This window comes from Nerophis ophidion, linkage group LG14 (genome assembly GCF_033978795.1).
Source record: "Nerophis ophidion isolate RoL-2023_Sa linkage group LG14, RoL_Noph_v1.0, whole genome shotgun sequence".
NCBI classification, from domain to species: Eukaryota; Metazoa; Chordata; class Actinopteri; order Syngnathiformes; family Syngnathidae; genus Nerophis; species Nerophis ophidion.
Window position 1 is genome coordinate 9,032,547 of NC_084624.1, and position 12,945 is coordinate 9,045,491.

The 12,945-nt window shown below is 33.2% G+C and overlaps 1 protein-coding gene across 3 annotated transcripts in view; it reads left to right on the forward strand.

Moving 5' to 3' along the window:
• The first annotated feature begins 1,098 nt into the window (after positions 1-1,098).
• The window catches only part of LOC133568079 (ceramide synthase 2-like), a 39,808-nt gene continuing 27,961 nt past the window's right edge, over positions 1,099-12,945 (forward strand). For 2 of the 3 annotated variants that reach the window (XM_061919785.1, XM_061919786.1), the window contains exons 1-3: positions 7,902-7,948; positions 8,472-8,537; positions 12,596-12,766. In XM_061919785.1, coding sequence (XP_061775769.1) covers positions 7,914-7,948; positions 8,472-8,537; positions 12,596-12,766 — 272 coding nt within the window. In that variant the 5' untranslated portion in view covers positions 7,902-7,913. Of the gene's footprint in view, positions 1,118-7,901; positions 7,949-8,471; positions 8,538-12,595; positions 12,767-12,945 lie in introns of those variants that run through there. The other variant, XM_061919787.1, reaches the window with a different exon arrangement.

Here is a 12,945-nt window from a genome sequence, read left to right on the forward strand (position 1 = left end):
AAAATGTATATATATGTGCAATATATATACAATATATATGTGTATATATAAACATATAGTTTATATATAACTAATATAAGTAACTAATTTACTGTCTAAATGTTTGCTTTCTGTTGTAATATGTTCCATGTGCACTTCTGTTAAAATGTAATAATCACTTTTTCTTCTGCTTGGATACTGTACATTAGTTTTGGCAGATACTACACATTTGGGTATCGATCCGATACCAAGTAGTTACAGCGGCGGTTTTAATCATACTAATGATCATACTTTAAAAATTGTCATGATCAATAAATGATATTTTAGTGTAAACATCTCAATTCTTTCTTTAAATTATTTCCCTACGTCCTTTTATTACATAAAAATATATAATATAGTCAATAGTGCAAAAGTATTAAATAAACTAAAGCAAAAAAAAACTACTAGCTCTTTTTTCCATGAGTTTGGTAACACTGGGGAAAAAAAAAGGAAAAGAATTGGTGATAGTAAAAAAAAAATCGAAATAATCATAATAGTGTTGGCCATGTACTGAGACTATGCTGCTATCGTTTATGAATAATGAACGATTTAGCACTTCAGGAAGTGACGTCATGACCCAACCAGGATTCTCCATTTTCGACCAAAACAGTCTAGTTTGTGGTTCAAACAGTAATAAAATAGTTTCATTTGTTTTGGCTTTGTTTTGACGGTGTGTGTCGTTGTGTGTTTCGATCATTAATTAGTTTGTATTAACGTTTCAAAAGCGCATCTTGAACTACACCTCACTGCCACGTGGGGGCGGTAGACAGACTGGTACACCAGTGGAATTGGAAGTTTTAACGCAGTTTTATCAAATTTCACTTTCCCGTCTCAGTAAATACGACCATTAAAATTAAACATTTGGCCAAAGTAAGTTTGTTGGACCACTTAAGTTGTACACTAGTGGCTTTACTTAATTCACCCACGGTACTTTTAAACTTGAGTCATGGTTAGAGAGTTCCGGTCGGACGGCTTTGAAAGTGACGCATTTCCACCGTTGTGTACATAGGAGAGAGCCAGGTCTGTAGAGTACTGCTGTGTCGTTGTTGTTAAGTTGCTGAATGGCATTAAGAACGTCAACATTACACATTTAGCCAAAGTAAGTATGTTCGACCACTTAAGTTGTACACTCTTGTGGGTTGACTTTGTTTACCCACGGCCCTTGAAACTCGAGTTATGGATAGAGAGTTCCGGTCGGACGGGTTTGAAAGTGACGCATTTCCGTTGTGTACATATTTACATAGCAGTTTTAGACAACCCAACTTGTTGAAAGAGCCTTTTTAGAACATATTACAACACATAAGAACATATTAGAACACGGAACAAATTAGAACACATTAAAACATTAGAACACATTAGAATACATTAAAACATATTGGAACACATTAGGACATATTAGACAACTAAATTATTAGAACATACTAGGACACAGAACATATTACAACAAATTAAATCACATTAGAACATATTATAGTTCATTAGAACATATTACAACACATTAAAACATATTAGAACACATTAAAACACATTAGAACATACTAGAACTTAGAACATAGACCATATTAAAACATATTAGAACACATTAGAACATATCATAGCACATTAGAACATAGACACGTTAGAACATAGACCACATTAAAACATATTAGAACACATTAAAATAAATTAAAACATATTAGAACACATTAAAACATATTAGAACACAGTACATATTAGAACACATTAGGACATACTAGAACATAGCACATATTAGCACATTAGGACATATTAGGACACAAAACATATTATAGCATATTAGAACACATTAAAACATATTAAAACGTATTAGAACATATTAGAACACATTAGAACATATAACACATTAGAACACAGAACATATTAGAACACATTAAAACATATTAAACACATTACAACACATTAAAACACAGAACATATTAGAACACATTACAACACAGAACATATTAGAACACATTAAAACAGAACATATTAGAACACATTAAAACATATAACATATTAGAACACATTAGAACATAGAACATTTTAGAACACATTAAAACAGAAAACATTAGAACACATTAAAACATATTAGAACACAGAAAAGATTAACACATATTAGAACACATTAAAATACATTAAAACATATTAGAACACATTAAAACATATTAGAACACAGAACATATTAGAACACATTAGGACATACTAGAACATAGTACATATTAGAACATATTAAAACATATTAGGACACAGAACATATTATAGCATATTAGAACACATTAAAACATATTAGAACACATTAAAACACATTAGAACACAGAACATATTAGAACACATTACAACACATTAAAACATATTAGAACATATTAGAACACATTAAAACATATTAGAACATGTTAAACACATTACAACACATTAAAACATATTAGAACATATTAAAACACATTAGAACATATTAGAACACATTAGGACACATTAGAACACAGAAAATATTAGAACACATTAAAACAGAACATATTATAACACATTAAAACATAGAACATATTAGAACACATTAGAACATAGAACACATTAGAAAATATTATAACACATTAAAACAGAACATATTAGAACACATTAAAACAGACCACATTAGAACATATTAGAACACATTAAAACATATTAGAACACATTAGAACATATTCAAACACATTAAAACATATTAGAACATATTAGAACACATTACAACATAGACACATTAGAACATATTACAACATATTAAAACACATTAGAACATATAACACATTATAACACATTAAAACATATTAGAACACATTACAAAATATTAAAACATATTAGAACACATTAGAACACATGAAAACACATTAGAACATATTAGAACATACAACACATTAGAACACATGAAAACATATTAGAACACATTAGAACATATTAGAACACATTAGAACATATTAAAACACATTAAAACATATTAGAACATATTAGAACACATTACAACATAGACACATTAGAACATATTAAAACATATTAGAACACATTGGAACATATTAAAACACATTAAAACATATTAGAACATATTAGAACACATTACAACATAGACACATTAGAACATATTAGAACACATTACAAAATATTAAAACATATTAGAACACATGAAAACACATTAGAACATATTAGAACACATAAGAACATACAACACATTAGAACACATGAAAACACATTAGAACATATTAGAACACATAAGAACATACAACACATTAGAACACATGAAAACATATTAGAACATATTATAACACATTAAAACATATTAGAACACATTAAAACACATTAGAACATATTATAACACATTAGAACATATTAGAACACATTAAAACATATTAGAACACATTAGAACGTATTGGAACACAGAACACATTAAAACACATTAGAACATATTAGAACAAATTAAAACATATTAGAACACATTAGAATATATTAAAACACATTAGAACTTATTAGAACACAAATACAAAAAAGTAATAGGCCTTGAGCCGCAAAAAAATAAAATACTCATATAAGTGATATAATGAAGACAACATAAGATGTAAGTGTCTATATTCGCCTACTATCAAAAGGACTTTAGATGTCTTATGTAGGTGTTATAATGAAGGCAACACATGATGTAGCCTACTATCAAAATGACCTTAAAAGTCCTATATAAGTGGTATAATAAATAAATAAATGGGTTGTACTTGTATAGCTCTTTTCTACCTTCAAGGTACTCAAAGCGCTTTGACACTACTTCCACATTTACCCATTCACACACACATTCACACACTGATGGAGGGAGCTGCCATGCAAGGCGCTAACCAGCACCCATCAGGAGCAAGGGTGAAGTGTCTTGCTCAGGACACAACGGATGTGACGATGGAGGCAACACATGATGTAAATGTCTATATTAGCCTACTATCAAAATGAATTCCAAAGTCTTATATAAGTGTTATAATGAAGACAACACATGATGTAAGTGTCTATATTAGCCTAATATCAAAATGACTTTATGTGGTTGCCCACATATGCGGTCCTCTCCAAGGTTTCTCATAGTCATCATTGTCACAGACGTCCCACTGGGGTGAGTTTTTCCTTGCCCTTATGTGGGCTCTACCAAGGATGTCGTTGTGGTTTGTGCAGCCCTATGAGACACTTTTGATTTAGGGCTGTATAATTAAACATTGATTAATTGATTGATAAACAAAGAAATCTGAAGTTGTCTTTATTTTTAAGTTATCCTGCCGCCATCCACGTGGGAGTAGAGTTTTTTTCTCTTCTAAAATGAGTTTGACACCCCTGATGGACACCGTTTATACTTTCAATAAAAAGTCACATTTAGACCCTAACAAATCTGCTAAAAAGTCCAAAACGGGGCCATAAACAACATCTTGTTTTGCGCTGCACAAAAAGAAGGCTACGGATGGTTAAAAAATAAATAAATAAATAAAATGTCAGGCCGCTCATTAGTGTGGAAAATGAAAATATTTGTGCTTCAGTAGCTTTGCACAATTCCAACAGAGGCTCCTTCCATACTTCTCATCCCTGACTGGGCAGGAACAAAACACCCTGCTAACCAGGCGAAATCACACAAATCATCTCTTCACGATCACAGCTCGGTTGGGTGAGCGGCCGTGCCAGCAACTTGAGGGTTCCGGGTTCGATCCCTGCTTCCGCCGTCCTAGTCGCTGCCGTTGTGTCCTTGGGCAAGACACTTTACCCACCTGCACCCAGTGCCACCCACACTGCTTTAAAGGCCTACTGAAAGCCATGACTAGCGACCACGCAGTCTGATAGTTTATACATCAATGATGAAATATTAACATTGCAACACATGCCAATACGGCCTTTTTAGTTTACTAAATTGCAATTTTAAATTTCGCGCGAAGTATCCTGTTGATGACCGTAACCATTTTGTTCCAGCCCGATCCCAGCTATAAGTCATCTGCTTTAATCGCATAATTACACAGTATTCTGGACATCTGTGTTGCTGAATCTTTCGCAATTTGTTCAATTAATAATGGAGACGTCAAAGAAGAAAGATGTAGGTGGGAAGCGGTGTATTGCGGCCGCCTTTAGCAACACAAACACAGCCGGTGTTTCCATGTTTACATTCCCGAACGTGAAGCTTTACTATGGAACAGAGCGGTCAAGCGAACATGGTTCCCTACCACATGTCAACCGGCAGGTTTCGGTGAGAAAATTGTGGTAATAAGTCGGCTCTTACCGTAGACATGAGCGGAGCTTGCGTCCTTCCTCGTGCACCTGTCGAAGAGCCAGCTGCGGACTCTCTTGCCTCCTCCGACCGGCCGCCCCCGAAAGTGGGATGCTTCCACCGTGAAGGAGGGGGGAAGAAAACGGCTGCCTTAGCTTCGCCTCGTCGAGAAACGTGGCTTCCCTTAGAGACACTGGCGGTCACCACACCCCTCCGACTTTCAGGTACGACTATATAATCTCACTAAAACGCTAGTAACACGATAAGCAGATAAGGGATTTTCCAGAATTATCCTAGTAAATGTGTCTAATAACATCCTGTTTTTTTTCTAGTCCTTCACTCTCACTATTCTCAACCACGAATCGTTCATCCTCGCTCAAAATAATGGGGAAATTGTCGCTTTCTCGGTCCGAATCGCTTTGGCTGCTGGTGGCCATGATTGTAAACAATGTTCAGATGTGAGGAGCTCCACAACCCGTGACGTCACGCGCACATCGTCTGCTACTTCCGGTACAGGCAAGGCTTTTTTATTAGCGACCAAAAGTTGCAAACTTTATCGTCGATGTTCTCTACTAAATCCTTTCAGCAAAAATATGGCAAGATCGCGAAATGATCAAGTATGACACATAGAATGGACCTGCTATCCCCGTTTAAATAAGAACATCTAATTTCAGTCGGCCTTTAAATGTAACTTAGATATTGGCTTTCACTATGTAAAAGTGCTTTTAGTCACTAGGGAAAAGTGCTATATTGCATTGGGTTCATGTCAGGACTCTGTGCAGGCCAGTCAAGTTCATCCACGCCAGACTCCGTCATCCATGTCTTTGTGGACCTTGCTTTGTGCACTGGTGCTCAGTCATGTTGAAAGAGGAAGGGGCCTAGTCAAAACTGTTCCCACAAGGTTGGGAGCATGGAGTTGTCCAAAATGTTGGGGTATCCTGGAGCATTCAAAGTTTCTTTCACTGGAACTAGGGGGCCCAAGCCCAACTCTGGAAAAACCAACCCCCACCATAATTCCTCCTCCACCAAATTTCACACTCAATCAATCAATCAAAGTTTATTTATATAGCCCTAAATCAAAAGTGTCTCAAAGGGCTGCCCTTGTGTGCATGATCCTTTCCATCCTTAACTGAGGTACTGTGTGGAACAATTTCCCTTGTGGATCATTAAATTTGGTCTAAGTCTTAAGTTTAGTCTAAGATATTTTGCACAAAGTTTGCATTGTTGTCAGAGATATCTCTTCTGTCGTCTTCATGCCGTTATTTGATGGAATGACGGAACATGAAACTCGTGGCGCTCCTTTAACGAGGGGGCTTGTCAAGGGATTCGGTCGCTGCAGTAGCCAAAGCAAACCAAACGGGACCGGGAAGACGCCAAGAAAGAAGGACAAAAACAGGATTTCTCTGCAAAAAAAAGCGCACATTTTGACATTTATTCCTAAATTAATTAAAAAAGGGAGCTTTTCTCATGGAAAGGGAACAGATTGGTGCTTGAACAATGGTTAATTCCATCTACTTTTCTAAGTGTTATTTATTCTGATACTAAATTCTGGTATCATATGTGTATAATTTGTATCTGCTGATGTAGTCCGGTTGTACAAAAAAAGGCAGATACAAGGCTGCCAAATATCGGTCGGTGTCTACTCCAAACGACAAAAAGAAGTTTTCACTCACTCACTCGGCACAATTTAGTCCGAAATGTAGCGTTCTCCTGGCAACCTCCAAACCCAGACTCATCCATCAGATTGCCAGATGTAAAAGCTTGACTCAGCAGTCCAGAGAAGTGAATTATATTTATATAGCGCTTTTCTCTAGTGACTCAAAGCGCTTTACATAGTGAAACCCAATATCTAAGTTACATTTAAACCAGTGTGGCTGGCACTGGGAGCAGGTGTGTAAAGTGTCTTGCCCAAAGACACAACGGCAATCGAACCTGCAACCCTCAAGTTGCTGGCACGGCTGCTCTACCAACCGAGCTATGCCGCCCCGAAGGCGTCTCCACTGCTCTAGAGTCCAGTGGCGACATTCTTTACACCACTGCATCCCACACTTTGCATTGGACTTGGTGATGCATGGCTTAGATCCAGTCGCTCGGCCATGGAAACCCATATTCAATGTAGCTCTCTGCGTACTGTACGTGGGCTGATTGGAAGTTTGGAGCTTTGTAGCAACTGACCGTGCAGAAAGCCTTTGCACTATGCTGACCCATTTCTGTCAGTTTACATGGCCTACCACTTGGTGGCTGAGTTGCTGTTGTTCCCAAAAGTCATAATATAATAAAGTTGACTTTGGAATATTTCGGAGCAAAAACATTTCCAGACTGGATTTGTTGCACAGGTGGCATCCTATGACTGGAAATCATGTTCTTTCACAAATGTTTCTAGAAACAGTCTCCATGCCTATGTGCTTGATTTGATACAACGGGGCAGCTGATTTTTTTCATCGTTTGGATGGGTGGCCAAATACTTTTGGCAATATAGTGTGCATGCAAATGATGTCGGAGGAGCGCAAAACAACACAAAACACAGGATGTTGCACAAGTGGGACGCAGGTGACCTGGCACACCTGTGGAAATGTGTACCGGTTAATGGCACAGAGCGTGACAAAGATGAATGTATTTGCATGACAGGAGCGATGTTATCTGGCAGGCTTTATCTCTTATGATGACAAACACAAACGGCCGACAGGAGGATTGGTATGAGGAAAAAAAAATAAATATATATATATATATATATATCTATTGAGCAAACTTTTAGGTTCACTTTATTCTTGACTTCCGGTGTCTTTCTTTTAGTTTATTGGCTGCATTGTAATGAATGACAAAAGTCTCACTTCCTGACATTATTTATGCCATTTGTTTGTAAATATACACATGTGCCATTCAAAGTTTCATTGTTTGACTCAAAAGTAGTCTAAAAAGTGTTTGAGTGAACGTTTTCAGTTTCGTTTTAATTGCGGACTCGCTTCACCGTCGGAGCAACAAACCGGAAGTCCATTGAAAGCACGAAAACAATTACTCATTTGTACCTTAAGATTAGGTCGAAAATTTTCCCAAAATAGATTGTGAGAGACGATTTATATATCTTCTATTCGTTCCCCGCAGTCTAAATCCGTTTAGTTGCCATAGAATGGCAAAGCTGTGGTTTATTTTGAAAATGGAAGTTTACGCCACTTCCGGTTTCGCCGCTAACTTGACGCGGGGTGTGTCGTTGGGACAGGCGCAGCGAGGCAGCAGTGAAGCGGCGTCATCACAGATTTCATCTACCTGGCGGATCCACTGATAGGTGAGTTGCAAAAGCTGCATTTTTTTAACAGAAAAGTCAAATATAAGTTAAATGATCACTTTTTGCTTTTTGTTGGCATATTAATTAATAAAAAAAACATTTTATTTTATACAGCTCCTTTGGCCAAAAGGTCATTTTCACTCATATTTTATACCAAATGCCATTGATATTAATAATTCCACCTGAACTACTATGTTTTACTGATACTTTTCTTAACTTATCTCTCCTCTCATTATTAGGTTTACCTAACCTCTGTTCTTATGTTGTCTATAATATGTTTTTGAACGACAATATTTAGATTTTAGTGCTATTTGTGTCCTGTGTCGGTGAGCCAAAGACTATTTTTCACAAAGACGATTTATTCTATTCTATTCTATTGTGACTATTATTAAACCGAATGTGTATGCTTTTTTATATTTTATATTATGATTTAAGTCATGTTGCAAATATCTTGGCAACATAAATGTATTATAGTTGTTGTTATTCAATGTAGTTTAGTTGTTGTTATTCATGTATTTAAATAAATGTAGTTTAGTTGTTATTTTTGTATTTTAATAAATGTAGTTTAGTTGTTGTTATTCATCTATTTAAATACATTTATTGTAGTTGTTGTTATTCATTTATTTAAATAACCGTAGTTTAGTTGTTGTTATTCATGATTTAAATAAATGTAGTTTAGTTGTTATTATTCATGTAATTAATTAAATGTATTATAGTTGTTGTTATTCATGTATTTAAATGAATGTAGTTTAGTTTTTGTTATTTATGTATTTAAATACATGTATTTTAGATGTTGTTATTCATGTATTTAAATACATTTATTTTAGTTGTTGTTATTCATGTATTTAAGTAAATGTAGTTTAGTTGTTGTTATTCATGTATTTAAATAACTGTAGTTTAGTTGTTGTTATTCATGTATTTAAATAAATGTATTTTAGTTGTTGTTATTCATGTATTTAAATAAATGTAGTTTAGTTGTTGTTATTCATTTATTTAGTAAATGTAGTTTAGTTATTGTTATTCATGTATTTAAATACATTTATTTTAGTTGTTGTTATTCATGTATTTAAGTAAATGTAGTTTAGTTGTTGTTATTCATGTATCTAAATAGCTGTAGTTTAGTTGTTGCTATTCATGTATTTAAATAAATGTATTTTAGTTGTTGTTATTCATGTATTTAAATAAATGTAGTTTAGTTGTTGTTATTCATGTATTTAATTAAATGTCTTATAGTTGTTGTTATTCATGTATTTAATTAAATGTATTTTAGTTGTTGTTATTCATGTATTTAAGTAAATGTAGTTTAGTTCTTGTTATTCATGTATTTAAGTAAATGTATTTTAGTTGTTGTTATTCATGTATTTAAATAAATGTATTTTAGTTGTTGTTATTCATGTATTTAAATAAATGTAGTTTAGTTGTTGTTATTCATGTATTTAATGAAATGTATTATAGTTGCTGTTATTCATGTATTTAAATAAATGTAGTTTAATTTTTGTTATTCATGTATTTAAATATATCTATTATAGTTGTTGTTATTCATGTATTTAAAAAAATGTAGTTTAGTTGTTGTTATTCATGTATTTAAATAAATGTAGTTTAGTTGTTGTTATTCATGTATTTAAATAGATATATTTTAGTTGTTGTTATTCATGTATTTAAATAAATGTAGTTTAGTTGTTGTTATTCATGTATTTAAATAGATGTATTTTAGTTGTTGTTATTTATGTATTTAAATAAATGTATTTTAGTTGTTGTTATTCATGTATTTAAATAAATGTATTTTATTTGTTGTTATTCATGTGTTTAAATAAATGTATTTTAGTTGTTGTTATTCATGTATTCAAATAAATGTAGTTTAGTTGTTGTTATTCATGTATTTAATTAAATGTATTATAGTTGTTGTTATTCATGTATTTAAATAAATGTAGTTTAGTTTTTGTTATTCATGTATTTAAATATATCTATTATAGTTGTTGTTATTCATGTATTTAAAAAAATCCCCGAAAGGGAATAAGCGGTAGAAAATGGATGGATGGATGGATAGTTTAGTTGTTGTTATTCATGTATTTAAATAAATGTAGCTTAGTTGTTGTTATTCATGTATTTAAATAAATGTAGTTTAGTTGTTATTCATGTATTTGAATACATGAGTTTAGTTGTTGTTATGGTTGTATTTAAATAAATGTAGTTTAGTTGTTGTTATTCATGTATTTAAATAAATGTACTGTAGTTGTTGTTATTCATGTATTTATTTAAATGTAGTTTAGTTGTTGTTATTTTTTGGATTTAAATGCATGTATTTTAGTTGTTGTTATTCATGTATTTAAATAAATGTAGTTTAGTTGTTGTTATTCATGTATTTAAAGACATGTTTTTAGTTGTTGTTTTTCATGTATTTAAATAAATGCAGTTTAGTTGTTGTTATTCTTGTATTTAAATTAATGTGTTTTAGTTGTTGTTATTCATGTATTTAAATAAATGTAGTTCAGTTGTTGTTATTCATGTATTTAAATTAATGTGTTTTAGTTGTTGTTATTCATGTATTTAAATAAATGTAGTTCAGTTGTTGTTAGTCTTGTATTTAAATGAATGTGTTTTAGTTGTTGTTATTCATGTATTTAAATAAATGTAGTTTAGTTGTTATTCTTGTATTTAAATAAAACATTTTTAGTTGTTGTTATTCATGTATTTAATAAATGTAGTTTAGTTGTTGTTATTCTTGTATTTAAATAAATGTTTTTTAGTTGTTGTTATTCATGTATTTAAATAGATTTAGTTTAGTTGTTGTTATTGATGTATTTAAATAAATGTGTTTAGTTGTTGTTATTAATGTATTTAAATAAGTGTAGTTTAGTTGTTGTTAATCATGTATTTAATTAAATGTATTGTAGTTGTTGTTATTCATGTATTTATATACATGTAGTTTAGTTGTTGTCATTAATGTATTTAAATACATTTATTATAGTTATAACTATATTAAGATTATAATCATGTTGTTATTTGTCTCTTATGAATAACAAAAATATATCCACAGGCCTTAATTGAGGCTTTATATCAAGGCTGTCTAAATTAAAATGGATTTATCCAGGGGTTCTTAATCTTTTTGACCTCGGGGCCCAACTTTTTCACTACAGTGGGGCCCGGGGCATGGGGGCCCCTCATATATTAATATTGAAGTAGTAATCTAACACTTCAGTAATTTTATCTAACCTAGTTAAATAATGAATGTGTCAGTAACAAATATTATTTAAATAACACATAAATCTTAGGGTTAGGTCAGGCTGATGAGAAAATAAGTATATATACTGCATAAGAAGGGAATCATAAATAACTGAAAATAATTATGTTTACATACAATAACGTTGTGCTGAAATGATTAATTAATAATTAATATGTTTCCGAGATAAACTGTCAATAAAATTAAAGTGCAAATGAAAATAGCGCTTCACCACTTTAGTCATATTTTTTGCGCTTAAGCGACTTCTCAATGACTTTAGCTCCAGACTTCTGTTTTTTTGTGTGCGCCAGAAGAAACACTGGATTAATCCATCATGATTATTGATCAGATTACATTTTCAATTCCCCAAAAATCATGCACATGAAATTTTATGCCAACTCTGCAGCCCAAAATAGCACAAGAACAACACAAAAGGAGTAACAGGTAACAAATGGTTGTTTAAGTACCTTTATGTTCCCTTCTTGCTCATGCGAAATAAATACTGCATATGTTAGAAATGAATTACATTTAATTATGATGTATCTCAATTAATTAACAACAACCGTGTGAATAATCGGATTGAAAAATGTTTATTGTTTACTACTGTAGTACATGAAATAAAATCTAAAAGAGTGGTACGCCAGATACTCACTAAATCAAATATTCCAACACAGTGTTACTGTTCAAACTGTGTTTTTGTGAATATTTGACATACCGTCTAAATAAAACCTTGTTTTCAATGAATACTCAGGCCTTCTATGCTACTGTGTTATAAAGTTGCTCATTATGGTGGTACTTGGAGAGCCGAATGGACTACAAATACAGTTTCTTTCCACAGCCTAATGGATTTTCTGCCTGACGTGTGGAAAGAGGACTACTGGCTTCCTCCAGGCGTGACCTGGCAGGATATGGACCAGCTGCCCGACTCTGAGCGGCCTCTACCTGCAGACCTCCTCATGGTTCTGCCCCTGGCTCTGGGCTTTGTGCTCCTGCGTTACGTCTTCGAGAGGTAGGCGGCCGATAACAAATACACAAATCAAATAAAGCCTTGTTTACATTCTCCGCCCATGAGGGTGTCGTCCCGCTAATGCGTCAGGTGTTGTGTCCCGATGCAGAGTGTGTAGATGCAGAGTGTGTAAGAGGATGAGCTGCAGGGTGGAGAGCAGGTGTTTTGTCGGAACAAGCTTT